The 20765-nt window shown below is 55.2% G+C and overlaps 1 protein-coding gene across 3 annotated transcripts; it reads left to right on the plus strand.

The window, feature by feature from the left end:
- The first annotated feature begins 1587 nt into the window (after positions 1–1587).
- Positions 1588–19050, plus strand: P2RY2 (purinergic receptor P2Y2). 3 transcript variants are annotated; one of them, XM_032168088.2, is made up of 3 exons: positions 1588–1739; positions 11295–11483; positions 17526–19050. In XM_032168088.2, exon 3 carries the CDS (start codon positions 17664–17666, stop codon positions 18795–18797), a length of 1134 nt encoding a protein of 377 aa, XP_032023979.1. In that variant the 5' UTR covers positions 1588–1739; positions 11295–11483; positions 17526–17663; the 3' UTR covers positions 18798–19050. The 3 variants fall into 3 exon arrangements, with proteins under 3 accessions (XP_032023979.1, XP_032023980.1, XP_032023978.1); XM_032168089.2 differs by having other exon boundaries at positions 17660–19050; XM_032168087.2 differs by lacking the exon at positions 1588–1739 and adding an exon at positions 1864–1961 and having other exon boundaries at positions 17660–19050.
- Positions 19051–20765: the final 1715 nt, after the last annotated feature.

The raw sequence follows: 20765 nt of genomic DNA on the forward strand, positions 1-20765 counted from the left end.
CGGGTGAGGCAAGACTGGAATCTAAACCCAAGGCTATGGGGTTCAAGGACTAGGCCCCTTCCTCTGCTCCTCAGGCCTCACTAAGTCACCTGTGTGGTAGCTGAAACACTGTATGCCTCAGGAATGCAGTTTCCTCAGCTGTAAAGTAAGGGAATTGGGCCAGAGCAGGGGCAGAGCCCTGGGCAAGCCACCAACCAGATTAGCCCGCTGAAGGCTAAGGTCAAGCCTGGGTCCTCAACTTGGCATCAAAGAAACTTGTTTCTCCTGGGCTAAATGGCAGTGACAGTATAAGGTTTGAAGTTTTCGAAGAGGGGAGAGAAAGAGGGGGTTGGCTGGAGTTCCAGTGCCTAAAGGGTCTTCCCCACACTGGAACCTGAAGGCCTAGGCCCTATAACTTGGGCTATGAGGATACTTAGGTCCCTGGAAGGTGCGTGGCCCAGCTTAGACAATAGGCGCAGGAGGCTGGACAAGGGGCCTTTGTGTCTCCCAAGCAAAGGTCACAGCGGGACTGCAGAGGCAGCTCAGCCACTCTGGGCTGTGTGTCCACTCTGTTGTTGCTCCTGGTGGGGCTGCAGACAGCACCCTTCCTGGCAGCCAGGCCCAGTCAGCTGATATGGAGCCCAAGAGGGCCCAAGGCCCCGAGGGCCCTGGGCAAGTTCCTTGGCTACAGGAGGAGGCCTCCTCTGCACTTGTCAAGCCACCCCAGTGACTGGCTCTATCTCACAGGAAAGAAGACCCTGCCAGGGAATGGAACTGGGTCAAGGTCTCCCAGAGTCAGTGCTGAAGCCAAGCAGGAACCTACACTCCTGATTCCTAGACCAGAAATGAGAGAGAGGGGGGCGCTCATTCATTCATCCATTCAAGCCTTCAAGGATTGAGCCCCTCCCAGGACCTCTGGGACAGCAGCAGGAAGAAGGCAGACCTGGTTCCTGCCCTCGGGAGCTCACAGTCTCCGAACGGGTCAGACATGCAGCCCGTAGCCGGACCAGGGAAGGCCATTAGAGTGGGGTAGACGACAGAGAAGAGAGGTAAAGCAGCTCAAGATAAGGGGCCAGAGAGAGTGGGGAGTTCAGGGAGCTGCTGGTAAGATTAAGGCAGGGAAAGTGGGGAGCACGGGAGAGGCGGGATCCTGAGTACCCTGCTTTCCTAAAGGCACCCCCTTCTCCCACTTTCAAGCAAGGGAGGTGCGTCCTCAGCCTGGGGTTCCGAGCAGGTATCTCCGAGCAGGTCCCTTCCTGGCCAGCCAGGCTGGGGCAGGGGCGGGACAGGGATAGGGTGGCGCGGCGGCTGGGCGCAAAGGTCCCGCAGTGGGCCACGCAGGCGCCGGGCTGACCTGGCAAAACTTTGGCGTCTCTGAAAACCTCTGGTCACCCGCTCCCTTCTAGCGTGAGGGAGCCGGGCGGCCTCCTCCTGGCCCGGCAGTGAGAGCGTCGCCGCTCGACCCTCCCGTTGCAGCACCGGTACAGACGCGCTGACCCCGCGGCCGTGTCGCTGGGCGGCGTCCCGGAGCGGGTAGCGAGGTGTCTATCCGGGCGGGTTGAGGGCGGTGCCAGGGTCAGTCAAAAGTCCGCCCCGCCCCCTGCCTGGCCCGGCTTCGGGGGTGGGGAACAGCGCAGGGAGGTGGGTAGTCGGGCTCCCAGGCACGTGGGTCTCTGCGGCGGCGGCGGGACGCGGGCACTGGCACCCGGGAGCGGCGGCGACGGCACCCCGAGCGGAGAAGCGCAGCGCAGGGGCGAGAGGTGGGGCGCCTGGAGGGAACAGGGCGCTGGGAGAGGCCGGGGGAAGCGGCGGGCCAGACTGGCGCAGGTGCGGACTGGGCGCGGGGCAGGGGAGGGCGCTGTGGAGCGGCTGTCGCCCCGGGGCACAGTTGCGAGCCGGCGGCGTGTAGCGCATAACTGGACGGCTTGAACGCGCCTGTGGGTCCGTGGTTGAACTTTGTCTCCACGGGAGCGTCGGTCTCGGTGAGTGTGGACGGGCGCCCCGGTAGTGAGGAGGCTGTGCGCGTCCGCGTATTGGGGAAGTCTGCGTGTTAGCGGGTGAGTGTGTGTGCCCCTCGGGGCGACTGGCCAAGCCTGCGGAACTTGTCTGTGTGTGCTCCGATGTGAGCGTCCCAGTGGCGTGGGGCGATGGGCGGTGCCCAGAGACACGAACCCCTGGAGACGCCCTATGCCTGTCCTAACCCCAGGGTCACTCTGAGTGGCCACCTACCATTGGTAAGGTTGAGGGGACAGTTGCAGGGAGTGGGCGGGGAGGAAGGAGTGGCGAGGAAGGACAGTTATGCCTCTGTCCCGGGACTTTTAATCTGGCAAATGGTGCGGTAGAAAGGGTCAGTCAGGAGGAAAGCAATACCCCACCCCCCAACCCGAAGGCTGCCAGTGGCCCTCTTGGGGTCCTCCAGGAGAGCAGCCCAAGGGTCAGGGACTGCTGGAGACCAGAACTGCCAGCTCGGGATTTGTGGGGTCCATGGCTGCTGTTCCTCTCAGCATGGCATCCCCAGCTTCCCGGGACCACAGCCTGATCTGCCTGGTTTGTTTTGGATCTAAGCTGAAATAATTATGAGTTTTGAGGATCTGGGTGGAGACCCAGGCAAGTTTATTACCTGTGGGTGGAAGTGGGAGGAAGAAGATTCTCTGAGCAGACAGGTCCACAAGAGAGCTCTGGAGACTCAGAGATCTATGTTCCAATCCTGTCTTGGCCACTGTGTGGCCTGGGCAAGCCGTCCTTTCTCTGAGCCTCAGTAGCCTCGTCTGTAAGAAGGGACTAATGATACGCAATTTGAGGGCTGTTGAGGAGCTGATAAGTCACGTTCAGCACCAGTGTCCCCCCATGGGCAGGCTCACAGCTTGGGGATGGGAAGTCATTCCCTGGAGGGAGCCTCCCAAAACCAGAATCCCAACTGTGCCCCTCCCTAGGGCACAAGCCTCCACAGGACCAAGCCTGAACCCTGTAGCCTGGGACTTAAGGTATTTGATAACTGGGGCCTGCCAGCCTTTCCAGCCACCTCTCCCGCTTGACTCTTCACCTTGCAGCAGCTGCCTGGAGTCTCTCATTTCTTGCCCCTGGCCTGTTGCATATTCTACACTTCCTCTCTGATAAGCCCTCCTACTCTCACCTTCCTCAACTGGAGAACTACCCAGACTTGGGACCCAGCTCAGATGTCCTCTCCTCTGGAAAGCCTTCCTTGATCCCCACAGCTGGGTTGGAGCCTCTTCTAGGCCCCTACAGTCCTGGTGCTGACAGCCCCGGTCCCACCTGGACTGTCATGATCTATGCCTGTCTCCTCCTTTCCTCTTCCCAGGTCTAGGGGCTCCTGGAGGGCAGAAACTGGGTCTGACTTATTTCTGTGTTGCCAGCACCCTGCACAGGGCTGAGCTGAACTGAGAGAGCAGCAGTGGCCCCCATCCCCTGTTTCTGGCCCCAGGTTCTCCAGTAAAGGCCTGGCTGCAGGGGAGCTCCATGTCACTACAAAGAAGGGCAAACCAGAATCTGGTTATCAAAGTGGGTGGCATAGTTTGCCAGAACAGTGTGATCTGGGACACTGTAGGACCTACAGTGCCCAGGCTAAAGACCTAGAGTTTATCCTGAAGGCAATAGGGAGCCATGGAAATTTATGAGCAGAGGAGTTTCATGGTCAGAGCGGCATTTCAGAAAGAGCTCTCTGGCTGCAGGATGGAGAATGGATCAAGTACTGCCAAGTGCAGGGAGGTCAGGGCATTTGTGATGTCAACATTAGAACTGTCCCAGGAGTTGTTTAAACCCTAATTGAGCCCTTGCCCCTTGGCCAAACACTTTTCCCTGAGCCTTCAGATGCTCCTGCTGAGGAATTTGGGGACCTGCAATTGATCTCATCCCAGCTCTGTTCCCAGCTGGTTGAATGACCAGTTCCTGCCCTGCCAGGCTCTAAAAGGAGGCCAGAACAAGTAAGATCCTGCATTGGAGAGTATGTGTGTGGGGAGGCTCTGGCACAAAAGGCTTGTCACTCTTTCTCCTCTTCTCCCTGCCTTGGGCTGTCTTGGAGTCTGGTCAGAGGGGTTGGGGATCACAGTGGGCAACCCTCAGAAATGACTACCAAGCTTGGGCTGTGGAGTGAGGCTGTGGCTCCTGTTTCTGTCTCCCTGCTGCCCTGGATGCATGGGGCTCTAAGGCTGTGGATCCCCCAAGGACCAGCTAGGAAGGTGTGAGGGTGTCACCAGGGCTTCATGAGTGATCCCATGAGAGCTTTGACTTAATGGCTGTAGTCTTTAGAGAGGCCATTGTCCCTCTCTAAGTGTCAGTTCTGCCATCTGTAAATTGAGAATGGTGATCCTTGTTTCTTTGAGAGCAGAGTTGCTACAAGGATTAAGATAGTGACCAGGGAAGAGCTTTATAAGCCTTAAACTGCAGTGCTCGGAGGAGGAATGTGACACTCATAGACTTAAATCCATTTTGAAGACTATAAGAGAATATGGATGCAATAGCAAGGGATTGTGCTTGTTATTGAAATTTGATTACTGAATGCCTTCCTCCTCCACCCGCTCTGCAGAGATGGCTTCACTAGTAACGATTTACAACAATCCATTTTGTCTTCCTATAGCCCTGTGAGGGAGGAATTGTATCTCCATTTTGCAGATCAGGAAATAGAGGCATGGATTGTATCCTGCCCAGGGTCACCAAGCTGAGATGAAACCTGGGGCTCCAGTCCACCTGCCAGCTTATCCCTCCCCATCTGAGACAGAGCCCTGTTAGGGTCAGGCCTGATCCTCTGGCTTCCAGGCTGAGGGGAGTTTGAATTCTGCCCTGGGAACCTGTGTTTGGGGCTTTTTTTGTGGCCAGATTACCCAACTGCTGATAAGATAACACCTGCCCAGACCTGCCCACGGGAACAGAGATGCCTTGTTGATCTGGTGAGGGGAGTGGGATTTGCCCCTCATGCCTTCCACCCAAACTGCCTCTCCCCAAACTGCTTTCTGTAGGCCTGCTTCGTATACCCTCTGGGCCACACCTTCCTCTTGGTTGCCCTTGGGTCCTGAGGCCTGGCCTCTCCTTATTACTGGGCCCTGATAAGAGGAGGCTGGCTGTGTGGGCCACACTGACCTCTGAACTCATCCAGTGGCCAGTTGCAGGACTAGGCTAGGCCATCTCTGCTTTCTCTCTCTATCCCCATCAGCCACCACAGGTTGGGCTCAGAGCAGGTGCTAGTGGGTATTTGGGAAATGAGTGGCCAGGTGGGAGTAGGCATGGAGTAGAAGGGGAGGATTTGCTCCATGGAGTGCCACAGTTCGTTCTGGAGCAGAGGAGTTCCTCCACCCCTGTCACCCCATCTCCTAGGCCTGAGTCTTTCCTGGTCCAAGATGAGTAGCGGGAGTTTCTGGTAGGAGGGTGAGCAGCCTGGGCCCCACGGAACAACTCCTTGACCCTCTACCCTGGTACCTTGTCACTGTCATTGTAGCTCCTGGGTGAGAGGCCTGGGTGCTGGAGCGACGGAAAGGGACCTCCCTCAGACTTCTGGGGCTTACGTGGCCTCTCCCTCCCCAGGTCTGAGGACAGCCTCTGGGTGTGGACCTGGCTTCTCGGTGAGTGCCCAGCCACCCAGCCCTGGCTTGTAGGAGGGGGACTCTTGCCATGGCTGGGCTGTTGCAGGAAATCCAGGGCCAAGGGACCTGCTCCTCTCATGGCACCACCATATGTGTCGTCTCCTCCTTGGTCTCCTTCCCTCTAGACTCCCTGTCCCATCTACCTTCCATGTGGCACCGTCTTTGTAAAGGCTGACTCTGACCATGTCCTTCCCCTCTTAAGCCTTCCGTGGCTCCTCACTGTCCTTAGAATAGAGGCCAAGCTTTTCAGCCTGGCATTTGAGCCTTTTCATGTGAATTCCTCAGGCTCCCACACATTCCATGCCACCTCACCCTCCACGGTAGCCATGTAAGACCTCCCGGCTTTTTCCCAGCAGGTCACACTTTCATCCACCAAGTCTTTGCTCATGCCTCTCCCGCCTTCAGAGCCCTCCTCCCTCTTTGCCCACCTGACAAACCCCTAATCATCTATCAGTTTCCAGCCCAGATGACCCCTCCTCTGCAGAAGCACTCCCTGACCACCTCCCCCAGGCCAGGTAGGAGTTGCTATGTGCTCCATAACCCCTCCATAACCTCCAAAGCCTCGGTTATGGTTTATTCACCCAAGTGGATTTGGTCCATGTCTGTGGCTTTTTCCTCAGCCTGACTGGGTACTCCTCAAGGGCCCAGCAGAGTGCATTCTGAGTCTGAGTTCACAAGGTCCCTCTGAGGCCAGGCGCACCAGAGCATTGGCAAGTGTTTGCTGGGACTTTGTGGTTCCTGGGAATGTGATTTAAGATTTCATTACTCTGAATCCAGACCCCTGTGGCTCTGAGAATCTCAAAACCAAAGGCTATCCGGAGCAACGAGTAATAGAATTGAAGAAACACTGAGCCTTCACACCTGGAACCAGAGCCTCTTGGAATTAGACTGCGAGAACCAGGGAACTCAGAATCCTGGAGGTACCTGGAGGGAGCCATCTCAGAATCAGAGGCTCATGTGGTTCCTGGTCGATGTTTTCATCCCCCTTTCCACCTTGGATTCTCCATCCACCTTCTTTCCTCTCAAGCTGGACCCTTCCTGCTCCTCCTCAAATCTTACCGCAGTTCCCCTTCCAGACACCTTGCCTGACTGCTCTGACCATGACCTCTGTCCCTCTGCTGGAGACACCTGGGAGAGCCTCCCTACCAAGCAGTGTCGTGGGCTCCTGAATTTCAGTGTCTCCCTGTTGTGACAGGCAGACACGGCCTCCACATTAGGACAGTTCATGATTTGCTAGCACCATGGTGCACCCACCTGCCCCCTTGTCTTATTCCTCATGAGCTGTTCCGTGCAGCAGTGATTCTCCCCATCTGACCACTGAAGAACCAGAGGCTCTGAGAGGGGAGGCTGACTTCACCAAGACTGCACAGCACAGGTGGCTCCAAGTTAGAGCCTGAACTCAGGGCTCTTGCCTCTTGAATCTGGAGGCATTTGGCTGTGATAGTTTGGGGTGGTGTCCAGGATGTTGTGGTTCTGAGCCTGTTTAATTTAGTAGCATGTCTCTGTAGCCCTGTTCTGGGCTGTGCTGGGTTCCAGGTGAGATGGGTGGTTTGGGGTCCTGCTCTGTGTTGGGGGTGAGGTGGTCAAACCCACACTGACAATAATTAGAACACCAGACCTTGAGTTAGGCCCTTCCTCTTTAGAGGTCTTGGCTTTCTGATCTGTAAGCCTGGTTGATCTGAGACTTACCCACTCAGATGCTGCTCTGAGCTCAGCCTTGGTGAGTGGCCTCCACAGCCAGGATCCCAGGGGGGGTCCCAAAGAGGGAGAGAGCATCTGGGAGCGGGTAGAGAGCCCAAGGGCCTCCTGAAGGGGAGGCCTCACACCACAACGGCACCGGCTGATAGCATCTGAGGTTACCCCTTAGCCATTTCCTCAGACCAGCCCTGGTGCTCCCGGTGCAGAAGCATGTCAGGCAAGGCAGGAGGCCTGCTGGCCTTCAGCCCCTTGAAGGACATTGGGGAGGAGCCAGCGTGACTTCTAAGCTCCTCAGCCTGTGCACTCCAGCCTTGCCCTCTCCACTCCCCTCAAGCCACCAGGATGATGAGCAGTTCCTCAAACGTGTCATGTCATCTCTTGTTCATCCTCAATCTGCTCCTCCTCTCTTTCCAACCACCTGACTCCTCATCTTCCAAAATGCAGGTCAGGCGCTCTCTCCTCCAGGAAGGCTTCCCTCATCACCCCTCCAATCCTGTTAGGGGCCTCCTTGGCTTCCTCCAGGCCTGATCACCCTGTGTTATCATCGCCTGTTTCCGAGTGTGCCTCCCCTGACCTTGACAGTGAATTCCTTGAGATCTGACCTACCTCGGAGTCCCCAGGTGCCCTGCCCAGCAATGGGCATAGAGGTGGCAACTTTTGTGAAGGGTGAGTGAAAGAGTGTGGTGGCTATCTGGCTTCTGCTGGGGTATCTCTGGACTGCCTTGCCCCTGAGGACGGCCTTCAGTGTGGGAGACCTGATCTGTGGTTATTCTGGTTGTGACCTTCGTGTAGCCCCTTCCCATAATTCCTGCGAAGCTTCCTGCCCTTCTTGTCTTCCTGAGATACCCCCACCCTCCATGGCTTCTTTACCTGCTGAAATATTCTCTCTTACTATTTCATAAAATAAGCCTAAAGCATCTAACTAGCTCAACAACCTTCTGAGGCAGGTACTGTTCTGATATTGAGAGGAAATTGAGATCTGGGTTTTGGAGTTAAGAGACTTGTCTTACCACTGGGAAGAGGAGAACTGGGATTTCCCACCTGCCTAGTGCCTCTCTTGCCCCCTCAATGAGGTTCTGGGACTAGGTCCTCTGTTTTCCCTCACAGCACCCCACTCCTGGCAGAGACAGGCAGCAGGGGTCTCCACAGTGGTGACAGGACATTCTCCGCTACCAGGCTAGACAGGGTCTGCCACCAGCCAGGGAGGCACATTCCAGAGCCACTCTAGTGGAGGGGCTGGAATGTCATCCAACCACCCTGGAAACTCCGCAGTGGCCTGGGAGCTGCCCGGCTCCTCCTCCTGACTTTGGCCTCCCTAGCCTAGAACCACAAAGAGAAAGACCCAGATTGGGGTAGGGGCGGAGCCAGGTCAGGGGGTTACAGGTCTGCATGCTAGGCTTGACTCTGCCCTTGACTCACTGGTGACCTTGGGTGAGACCTTGAGCTACCCCTTTGTGGCCTTAGTTTTTCTACCTGTGAGATGTGTGCAATAACCACCCATCTGAAAAGAGTAAATCCTGAGCCCTGCCAATTGGCATTCCTCTGGCAGAGAACTGAGCAGACAGACAGAGAGCTGTGGGGCCAAAAAGGGATGGTCAGGCAGCTTCCTGGGAGAGGGCCTGGGCCTTGCAGGGCAGGAGGTGGTGGTCAGGGGCACAGCCTCTGAAGTCAGACAGCCCGGAGTGGCTATGCCGTTTGCTAGCTTTGTGAGCTATGAGGTTATTTAGCCTCTCTGAGTCTCAGGATTCAACGAGAGGAGGTATATGAAGCCACCTAACACAGAACTTGGCACAGGGGCAGCACTAAACTCTTGTTGTGATATAGGTGTTAGATGATAAGGGAGGCCATCTCTGAGCAATGATTGACCGTGGGACTGCTTTTGTTGTGCCTGAGACAGGAAGATGAGGGCGGCGACAGAGAGGAAGGGTTTTCTGGAGGGATGGCGGGGACCAGATCAGCCAGGGCCTGAGTGCCAGGCTGAGGAGCTGGGACAGTCGCCTGAGGGCACTAGGGAGCCACGAACATGGCTCAACAATATATGGTCGGATTTGTGTTTAGGAAACCACATGACTGCAATGTGAAAGGTGGACAGACGGGGCAGGGGTGGAGGCACGGAGGCCAGTGAGGAGGCTGGTGCTGTGGACTGTGGAAGCACAGGCCTCGGGCTGCAGTGTGGGGACCGCGTGGCGCATGTCCGAGGAATTTCACTGGTTGAACTAACAGGACTTGGTGAGTGGTGGGCTTCCAGCAGGGTGGGGAAGAGGGAGGTTGTCCAGGCTGTATCAGAGGTCTGAAACCTGGAAGGATGGTGGGGGCCCTTCTCAGAAATGAGAACCACTTGTAGAAAGTGATATTCTCCATTTTAGCCTGTTGAGTCAAGGCATTGTCTAAGGAGGAGGAGACAGGGCGTGCACCTGGGTGCAGCAGGGTGAAAAGGCTGACGTTCCCTCACCTTGTCATAGCCTCTAAAGTAGATCAGTGAGGAGCTACCAGCCCACCGGCCTTGTCAGTCTGAGACCACCGGGCAAGGTGCACTCAGTAAGCAGTGGCCCAGAGGCATTTCCCATGTGCACCCCCCGCCCCGTCCCCAAGCCATTCCTGCAGTGCCCCCATCTCCTCTCCCACGTCCCCCTACCCTTGTACTGCACTTCCAGCTTGGGAACCTGGGCTCAGCTGTCGCAGGCCCACTCCTCCATCCTAGGGAAATGAAGATGGAAAAAGACAAACTCAAGAGGTGCATGTTCTATTTCTCCTGTGAGGTATCTGAGGTGCTGGTGGAGGGTGGGACCTGCCCACACAGAAGGTCCCCTCCACCAGGCAACTGTCGCCTCCCTGAAACCCTGTGCTTGGTGTGCACAAGGGGCTCCAAGGTGAGACAAAAACCATGGCCAGAATTCGGGAGGGCTGGGCTCTAGTCTTGGCTCTGTCCCTGACTTAATATGAGGCTTGGGCCTCAGTTTCCTCCTCTGTAAAACAGGGTTTGACACAGGAAATTTCTTTTTTTTCTATATATGTACTTTAAGTTCTGGGTCACATGTTCAGAACGTACAGTTTTGTTACATGGGTATACACATGCCCTGGTGGTTTGCTGCACCCATCAACCCGTCACCTACATTAGGTATTTCTCCTAATGTTATCCCTCCCCTAGCCCCGCAACCCCAGCAGGCCCTGGTGTGTGATGTTCCCCTCCCTGTGTCCGTGTGTTCTCATTGTTCAACTCCCACTTACGAGTGAGAACATGCGGTGTTTAGTTTTCTTATCTTGTGGTGGTTTGCTGAGAATGATGGTTTCCAGCTTCATCCTTGTCCCTGCAAAGGACAGGAACTCATCCTTTTTTACTACTGCAAGTATTCCATGGTATATATGTGGCACAGGAGATTTCTAAATGCCGTTTTAGGCCCTGATGGTCTAGACTGTGTGTGTGTGTGTGTGCATCCATTTGTGTCTACTGCACGTACACCTTAGTGTGACTCTGTATGCCTCTGTGTATCCGTGTGTCTTGGTGTGTCTGTGCCAGTGTGTGTTCAGGTGTGGCCTATATGTGTTTATAACACCTATGGAGGAATGCTTAGAGGTAGGAGTGGGGAGGAGGGGTTCTCTAGATAGAGACCTAGCTTGGGCAAAAGTATGTTGGCAGAAGGACAATAGAATGCACACTGGGCAAAGAGGGTATTGATTTTCCTGCTATGGGGCCAAAGCACAGAACCAGGACCAAGGGAAGGGACACTGGAGGCTTGGAGGCTTGGCTCAGCTGTACAGGACATGGGGGAGACCTTCCTCCAGGCAGGGCCACCCCTCTGTGAAAGGCAGCCTGGGGAACGGGGTTGTGGATAACCCATTCCTGGAACACATGAGCTGGGGTTTTGGTGTACAGAGGGCACTCAGACCAGGACAAACACCAGGTCACCTCTCTGCCTCCTTCTGGTTAAGGTTACCACAAAGGAGGTGGCCCTGGGGGGGATTGATCTGGCTGGGTTTCCATGACCCTGAGACCTCACTTTCTCTACCTCCCTCTGTCTGCAGGAGCCCCCTGTGGCGGCAGCACTGCTTGCCCAGAAAAATGCTGGAGGCTGGGCGTGGCCCCAGGCCTGGGGACCTGTTTTTCCTGTTTCCCGCAGAGTTCCCTGCAGCCCGGTCCAGGCGTGTGCATTCATGAGTGAGGAACCCAAGCAGGCGCTGAGCATCCTGACCTGGAGAGCAGGGGCTGGTCAGGTACGTGTGTGGTGGGGGGTGGGGGGGGGGGCAGGTGAGCTGGCTGGGAGGTGAGGGCGGGCACGTGTGCTCTTGTGCCTGTGTCTGCCCTGAACTGGCTTAGATCAAGGGGGTCCGAAGGCTGGTGCCCTACCCTGCTCCCTCATCCCAGGCTGTGATGAATTCAGGCTTTGAAGCCAGATAGCTCTGGGTGTCAAGCCTAATTTTTCCAATGCCCGGCAGTGTGACCTTGTACAAATAGCTTAACCTCTATGGCAATATCTACAAAGGGATGGGGGTGGGGGATGAAGATGCTGTGTGAAAGCCGCTCAGCCCAGGTCTGGCCCCTACAAAGCAGGATGGGTGGAGAATCCTGATCAGACCTACCCAGGTCCTGAGCCAGATAAAAACCTGTGGCAGGCCTCAGACAGCCAACCCATCTCCAGAGCGCCCATGTCCAATCTCCTCCCGCTGGCACTTCCCTGACCTGTCCAGAGAAAGGCAGAGTCTCCTGGGCTCCTGTGGCAGTTGAAGGAGAGACAGTCTAGGGACATAAGCAGGTTCCAGGTGGACCAGGACCCCCTAGAGGGGCTGGGTTGTCCCCTGGTTACTTAGGGTCAGCAGCTAAGAAACCTTTAAGCATTCTTGTCCTTGAGAGGCCCTCAGAGGAGCAAGTAATTTGTAAGTAACTTGATCAAGGTTATACCACCGGGGATGGGCTGCAATTCCTATTCAGGTCCATCCCACAGTGGAAGTGGCTGCAGGAGGGAGGTAGTGAACTCCCTGTTTATGGGAGTGTGCAGAGGCTGCAGAGGGCTTGTGCCTATGTATGCCTCCTCTGGGCCCCTATAGCCTCTTGTGCTTGCTTCATTCATTCATTCATTCGTTCTCTCATTCCTGTAATACCTCCTGTGGTCGGGCCTCCTGATGGATGATAGGGACAGAGGAAAGCATCAGATGGACCCAGCCCTTAAGGAGCACCTGAAATGTGTTGGGGTAGAGGATGGAAGGACAAATTACCAACTGGCTGAGAAACGTCCTGAGGGGTGATGGAAGGGAGAGCTTCAGAGATTAGAAGATCCTTTGGGACTTACAATGGGGTGCAGTGTGGGTGGGTTCGGGGAAGGCTTTCCGGTGAGAAAGAACAGCATGAACACAGGCAGGGGAGCCTGGAAGAGTCTTACAAGGCTCACATCTCCCCTTTAGACTGGGAGCTCCTTGGGGCAGGGCCAGCCAGACCAGGGCATAGTGGGGCTGGTGAGTGTTGGATAGTCAGGTGGAGCCGTCTCTAGTCCCAGGGGCATCAGGGTCAGGAGAGGCAGAAGGGAGACTTAAGGGAGGGGGCTGGGGACTTGGCTGTCCCTCTAAGGCAGGGCTGTCCCTCTAAGGCAGGGCTAGGAAAGATATACTCACAGGTTGGTGAGCCAGCCTGCAGAATGAGAGGGTAGGAGGGGTGAGTCTGGCCCAGGGCCATGGTGATGGAGTCCCCAGCTGGCCTGGTAGAGTGGGGGCCAGGGTGTCTTAAAACAGGTGGAAGGGGCAGCTCCCTTAGTTCAAGGGAGACAGGGAAGTCTCCACCCCTCATCTCAGTGTCAGAGATTCCACTGTTAGGGATTAGCAGGAAACTCTTCATGCAGGGTGATGAGATGTTTATGTTGACTGTGGAGGGAAGTCAGGCCTCGGCACTGGGGCAGGAGCAGAGCAGTGGCGTGAAGGGGAGACTGGGTGTGTGTGTCTGCATCATGGAGGAAGCCCCCTCCCTGTCTAAGTGGGGCAGAGGACCTCTTGGGGATATTTTGGGGCTGCAGTTCTCAAGGCTGGGGGATTTGACTAGTTTCCGAGACTTGGGAGGGAAGGAAATGCTTGATGTCACCTGGTGTTTTGTGGCAGAGCTAGACTCTGTCCTGGGTCTGTCACCTACATTAGGTATTTCTCCTAATGTTATCCCTCCCCTAGCCCCGCAACCCCAACAGGCCTGTCCTGGGAAGGCTCTGTCCTGGGAAGGAATGTGGCCTCTCCATAGCTCCTTAGTCTCGCACGGGGGCCTCTCCTTGCTCCTCCTGCAGCTTCTGTGAGCCGGTGACTCTCAGCTGGCCTTCCAAAGCTCCAGACCTGATGGACCCATCCCCATACTTGCCATGGCTGACACTGCATTCCTCCTCCCTACCGTTCCTCCATCAGGGAACAGTCTCCAGAGCCTCCCTCCCAAACATCTCTCCCCTCACAGGGCCCAAGGCCTTCCCCTGCTTGGGTCTCAGTGTCACTCCCCTGGCTCACCACAATCACCTCCACAGCCTCCAGTCAGGACCTCCAGTCCCACCTCCACTGTGGCCAAAGATTTCTGGAAAAGGCCACCGCTAGCTGAACCTTGGCACTCATAACACCACTGTGGGCCTACTGTGTGCCAGACTGTACTCCAGACATTTTACACAAATGACTTGACCCTCACAGCAGTCCTATGGTGGAGACTCTAGTAATTGTCCCATTTTACAGCTGAGGAAACAGAAGCAGTCTGGCTCCAGCGCCCAGGTTCTTAATCACTGGGTTCTCTGCACTGAGGGATAAAGAGCCGTGAGTTCAACAGGTGGAGATGAGGGCTATGAATGAACTCCAGGTAGAAGGAGCAGCAGCAACTAAGGCTGGGAGGGGAGAGTCTTGGGGACATTCAGGAAACTGCAGGTCACAGGGGTTGGGGCGGGTGAGGTTGGCAGAGGCTCAGTTATGAAAACCTCAGGTACCAGACTTGAGGGCTGGGCTTTCTCCTGAGAGAGGGTAGGAGCGGCAGGAGGATTTCAAGTAGGGGGATGCTTTCTTTGAGAAAGGCCACTCTGGATTTTGGTGGGTGGGTGGGTGGCTGGGGCTGGGGCTGGAGGAGGGAGGCCAGTGCAGTGGTTCCAGCAACAAGAGGTAGAGCCTGGAATGAAGTTGGCAGCAGGAACTGTCCTGACCCTGGGTAAGACGGGTCTCAGCCACTTGACCTGCCAGAGCCCCAGCCTCTACCTGTCTCTTCTTAACTTGGCACCACATAAGCTTCTCCCAGCCTCCTCGCCCTGGTTTTGCCCTGGCTCCTGGGGAGCCATCTGTGTCCGTGGCAGGGGGAACAAGCGTGCAGGCCCCCTTCCTTCTGAGTGCACATTTCCTGACAATAGGAGAAAGAGAAGATCTGGGAGTCTTGATGAAAGAAGGGAAATTGGCCAGGCGCCGTGGCCCACACCTGTAATCCTAGCACTTTAGGAGGCCAAGGTGGGTGGATTGCTTGAGGTCAGGAGTTCGAGACCAGCCTGGGCGACATGGCAAAACCCCATCTCTACTAAAAAATACAAAAAAAAAAAAAAAAAAGCCAGGTGAGGTGGCACACACCTGTAATCCCAGCTACTTGGGAGGCTGAGACACGAGAATTGCTTGAACCCAGGAGACAGAGGTTGCAGGAAGCTGAGATCACGCCACTGCATTCCAGTCTGGGCGATGGAGTGAGAATCTGTCTCAAAAAGAAAAAAAAAAGAAAGAAAAAAGAGGGGAAATTGAAGGATCTCTACACCCCCCAGCACCCCTAATCTCAACCTCTTGGGCCTTGAGCTGCCTCTGGGAAGCCAGGGCTGGAAAAGCAGCTCAGGGTCTATGGGAGTAGATGTTGCAGGCCCTGCAGAGTCCCCCAGTCCCTCAGAACTCCGGGATCTAAAATGAAGGGAATTATTCCAGGCACGATGGCTCACACCTGTAATCCCAGCACTTTGAGAGACCAAGGCGGGCAGATCACTTGAGGTCAGGAATTCGAGACCAGCCCTGCCAACATGGTGAAACCCCATCTCTACTAAAAATATAAAAATTAGCCAGGTGTGGTAGCATGTGCCTGTAATCCCAACTACTCGGGAGGCTGAGACAGGAGAATCACTTGAACCTGGGAGGCAGAGGTTGCAGTGAGCCGAGATAAGGCCATTGTACTCCAGCCTTGGCAACAGAGGGGAACTCCATCTAAAAATTAAAAATTAAAAATAAACAAATAACATAAAATGAAGGGAATTATATGGCCCCAGATTCTCAGGATGAGGAGGACTCACTCTTCATCTGCCCTTTCCACCCTCCCAGACACACCCCCACACAGGCACAAGCCCTTCTGCAGCCTTTGCTAGAGAGCCACTTGCATACTCCCATAAACAGGGAGTTCACTACCACCCTCCTACAGCCACTTCCAGGGGCTGGACCTGGACAGGAATTGCAGCCCATCCCCAGTGGCATGACCTTGACCAAATAACTTACATGATCTGTATCTTAGCCTCTTGATTGGAGAACTGGGGATGGTGACTTGGCCCCCAGAACACAACATAAGGATAAAGTGAAGTAACTTTTTTTTTTTCTGAGACAGAGTCTTGCCGTGTCGCCCAGGCTGGAGTACAGTGGCGTGACTTTATCTCACTGCAACCTCCACCTCCTGGGCCCAGGTGATCCTCCCACCTCAGCCTTCCGAGTAGCTGGGACTACCACCACACCCGGCTAATTTTGTGTGTGTGTATTTTTAGTAGAGACAGGGCTTCTCCATGTTGGCCAGGTTGGTCTTGAACTCCTGGCCTCAAGTGATCCACCCGCCTTGGCCTCCCAAAGTGCTGGGATTACAGGTGTGAGCCCATCCTAAGTGAATAACTTTTAGAAAGCATGCTTAGTAATAGGGTTTGAAAAATGTCAGCTCCTCCTGCCCCTTCACACTGCTAGAAAGTGCTTTTTTGTGTTTTTCTCAAACTTGCCCACCCAGGACTCCTGCTATGATTTCCAACCTGCCTCCTGGGACGTTAGGCACGTCTTTGTCTTCCAGGCCGGGATGTCTGTCCCCTGCCTCCCAGCTGCGAGAGAGCTCTTAACTGGTCACCTGGGTAGGGGTGAGGAGGAGAGGTAGGGGACAAGCTGCTCCCTGGGCACTCATTGTCTGTTGGATGGTCAGTCCCCATGGGTGTGTTATATGCTCAGTGGGGACAAGGTTGGGGGGGACACCACGATACTGATGGTATGAAGAGAGAAACTGGATAGGCATGGAAGAAGTTGCATTTACCACACAAAAGAAGATCCCTTGGCCCCCTATCCCCATCTCCAAACCAGATTTCCCTGGACTCTTCACTGGGGTTACTTCAGGGGGATTCCCTGGTAGCCTCACAGGTTCAGGGGCAGGACTGCTGTTGATAGATATAGAAAGTGCCAGAATAGAGGAAGATTTAAAAAGTGAAGGAATAACTGAAGAGGGAGACCCTTGGAAATACTTCCTCAAATACCAGAACACTAGGCATGGGCCCAGAGCCTCCCAGAGAGTGGGAAAATGGGCTGGAGACCACTCTGTAATACCTGCAGGGGGCTGTTGGATGCCCACTGGCCAGAAATGCCTCTGCAGGCAGTAGGCATTGGGTGTGAAGCAGGGCCAGCCAGCCTCAAAGGCCCCTTCCCATGAACTCAAAATTACCTGCTCTGGCACCCCCAGATCCTCAGATTCTAGAGCTCAGAATCCTAGATCTAAAACTCTGATCCTGAGGTTCTAGAGAGGGGTAAGAAAACTTTTTTTTTCTTCCCCCAGAGATGGGGTCTTGCTATATCACCCAGGCTGGAGTGCAGTGGTGTAATCACAGCTCACTGCAGCCTCAACCTCCTGGACTCAAATGATCCTCCCACCTCAGCCTGTCAAGTAGCTGGGACTACGGGTGCATGCCAGCATGCCTGGCTAATTTTTTTAAAAAAATTTGTAGAGATGGGGTCTCACTTTGTTGCCTAGGCTGGGCTTAAACACCTGGTTTCTGCCTTGGCCTCCTGAGTAGCTAGGATTATAGGCATGAGCCACCGTAGCCAGCTTGAGCTAACTTTTTTTAAAGGTCAGATAGTGAATATTTTAGACTTCACAGGCCATATGGTCTTTATCACAACTACTCAACTCTTTGTAAACAGATGGGTACGGTTGTGTTCCAATAAAGCTGAATTTACAAAAGCAGACTGGATCTGGCCTTTGGACTATAGTTTGTCTACCCCTGTTCTCAAGTTTGACAATTGTGTGATCCTGATATTTATTCATGGATCTCATGCATTCTCAAGGTTCCAGAGCCTGGAGGTTCCAGATCCAGATCCAAGTCAGATGGCAATGAAAGCCCTGGTCAGGTGGCTGTGTCAGGTCCCCTAGGGGCGCTCCGGCCACAAGCCTGATAGCCCCACCCCTCCCTTCCCTGCAGGGCGATGGCAGCAGACCTGGGCCCCTGGAATGACACCATCAATGGCACCTGGGATGGGGATGAGCTGGGCTACAGGTGCCGCTTCAACGAGGACTTCAAGTACGTGCTGCTGCCTGTGTCCTACAGCGTGGTGTGCGTGCTTGGGCTGTGTTTGAACGCCGTGGCGCTCTACATCTTCTTGTGCCGCCTCAAGACCTGGAATGCGTCCACCACGTATATGTTCCACCTGGCTGTATCTGATGCACTGTATGCGGCCTCCCTGCCGCTGCTGGTCTATTACTACGCCCACGGCGACCACTGGCCCTTCAGCATGGTGCTCTGCAAGCTGGTGCGCTTCCTCTTCTACACCAACCTTTACTGCAGCATCCTCTTCCTCACCTGCATCAGCGTGCACCGGTGTCTGGGCGTCTTACGTCCCCTGCGCTCCCTGCGCTGGGGCCGGGCCCGCTACGCTCGCCGGGTGGCCGGGGCCGTGTGGGTGTTGGTGCTGGCCTGCCAGGCCCCCGTGCTCTATTTTGTCACCACCAGCGCGCGCGGGGGCCGCGTAACCTGCCACGACACCTCGGCGCCCGAGCTCTTCAGCCGCTTCGTGGCCTACAGCTCAGTCATGCTGGGCCTGCTCTTCGCGGTGCCCTTTGCCGTCATCCTTGTCTGTTACATGCTCATGGCTCGGCGACTGCTAAAGCCAGCCTACGGGACCTCGGGCGGCCTGCCTAGGGCCAAGCGCAAGTCCGTGCGCACCATCGCCGTGGTGCTGGCTGTCTTCGCCCTCTGCTTCCTGCCCTTCCACGTCACCCGCACCCTCTACTACTCCTTCCGCTCGCTGGACCTCAGCTGCCACACCCTCAACGCCATCAACATGGCCTACAAGGTTACCCGGCCACTGGCCAGTGCTAACAGTTGTCTTGACCCTGTGCTCTACTTCCTGGCTGGGCAGAGGCTCGTACGCTTTGCCCGAGATGCCCAGCCACCCACTGGCCCCAGCCCTGCCACCCCGGCTCGCCGCAGGCTGGGCCTACGCAGATCCGACAGAGCTGACATGCAGAGGATAGAAGATGTGTTGGGCAGCAGTGAGGACTCTAGGCGGACAGCGTCCATGCAGGCTGGTAGCGAGAACACTAAGGACATTCGGCTGTAGGAGCAGAACAGTTCAGCCTGCGCGGGTTTATACTGGGAAGCTGTAGAGGACCAGGACTTGTGCAGACGCCACGGTCTCCCCAGATATGGACCATCAGTGACTCATGCTGGATGACCCCATGCTCTGTCATTTGACAAGGGCTCAGGATATTCGCTCTGTGGTCCAGAGTCAACTGTTCCCATAACCCCTAGTCATCGTTTGTGTGTATGAGTTGGGGGAATTAAGTTTCAAGAAAGGCAAGAGTTCAAGGTCAGTGACACCCCTGGCCTGACTCCCACGCAAGTAGCTGGCTGTACTGCCAAGGTACCTAGGCTGGAGTCCAGCCTAATCAAGTCAAATGGAGAAACAGGCCCAGAGAGGAAGGTGGCTTACCAAGGTCACATACCAGAGTCTGGAGCTGAGCTATCTGGGGTGGGGGCCAAGTCACAGGTTGGCCAGAAAACCCTGGTAAGTAATGAGGGCTGAGTTTGCACAGTGGTCTGGAATGGACTGGGTGCCACGGTGGACTCAGCTCTGAGGAGTACCCCCAGCCCAAGAGATGAACATCTGGGGACTAATGTCATAGACCCATCTGGAGGCTCCCATGGGCTAGGAGCCAGTGTGAGGCTGTAACTTATACTAAAGGTTGTGTTGCCTGCTGAGCTGTGCCCTGTTGTGTGGTTGGGGGATGAGGATATGGCAGGGAAGCTTTCACCAGCCACACAAGGGTCCTTTCTCCAACCCGTTCCCTTCTGCCACCTGCCTTCTCACTAGCTGTCTCAGGAGTAGTCTCCTATCAGGGATCCTCTCTCCAGGCCCCAGGTCATCCCCCACTGTAAAGCCAGTTGGCTTCTGTGCCTGACTCTGTGCTGAGCACAGAGAAAAGTCAGGTGCAGTCCCAGTCCTTGAGATTTCCCAGTTTAGGTGATGGCCAGTCATGTGCTGGTAAATGTTAAGCCATTTAACTGGAGCTCCGATTTAACTGGGAACACCTTCTTTGTAGAACTGCCCATTTCCATGGTGCAAAAACTCTTATGGCCAAATTCAAACTATAAACATGATGTCAACTTCCTTGGAAAATTCCTGAAAATTTAACAATTGGTTCCTGCAAGCAGGTACAAGTCACTCTAGCACACCACTGGATAATGCCGAGTGGCTGGGGCTGTGAGCCAGGGTGTCAGGGAAGGGTTCCTGGAGTGGAAGACTCCTGAGCTGTAGCTTCTGAGAAAGGCAGCTCGCCAGAAGAACATCCACACACAGGATGCATCCCAGGCAAAGACATGGGGCAAGAGGGCAGGGTGTGCAGGAGCCATAAGCAGGCTAGACAGCTGACTCCAGGCTCAAGGCAAGGTTGGGGCTGGGTCACAAGGAGGCCAAGTTAGAGCTCCCTCCTTGCCCTGACCCTGAGGCTTCCTTTGCACTGGGGGTAAATATGAAAGAGATTCACTCCTCCTCCTGTCCATCCTCTGCCTCCTGGGAAAATCCCAGAATGGCAGGGTGGTGTTCAGGCTGGGTCAGGACTTAGTATGGGGGAGATGGGTCTCACCTATGATAGGTTCTGGGTCTAGCCAGGACCACTCTGGGCTGATGTGTGGCGCTCAGCTGGACAGGGCCCCGCCCTAGCCTTTGGAAAGGGACAGGGCAAAGCTGACAGGCCTCACTCTTGATCTCAAGGACAGGGACTCACTCCTCTCCCTCTGGGAGAGCCCTCGCCCTGTGGCCCACTCTGCCTGCCCCCTCTGACCTCTCCACCCTTCCCACTCTGCCTTGTGAAAGGCAGGGCATCCCCAAAGCTTGCTGTATTTGGAGCCTGACTCCACAGCGCCCTCATGTGACAGAGACCCATCACAGACCATGACCCAAATGATTACTCTGCACTGTGCCAGGTGGGTGACCTGCCCAGAATAGTGTGAGCTATTCACCTCTCACCTTCTAGGTTCTATACTTCTGTTAATGTAGCCAATGTCCTTCTGAGTTTTTTTTTTTTCT

This window comes from Hylobates moloch, unplaced genomic scaffold, assembly GCF_009828535.3.
Source record: "Hylobates moloch isolate HMO894 unplaced genomic scaffold, HMol_V3 SCAFFOLD_11, whole genome shotgun sequence".
In the NCBI taxonomy this organism is placed as follows: domain Eukaryota; kingdom Metazoa; phylum Chordata; class Mammalia; order Primates; family Hylobatidae; genus Hylobates; species Hylobates moloch.

What these genes read in the sequence shown, in the direction of transcription:
- P2RY2 (XM_032168088.2), top strand. Translation starts at nt 17,664, where the DNA reads ATGGCAGCAGACCTGGGCCCCTGGAATGACACCATCAATGGCACCTGG.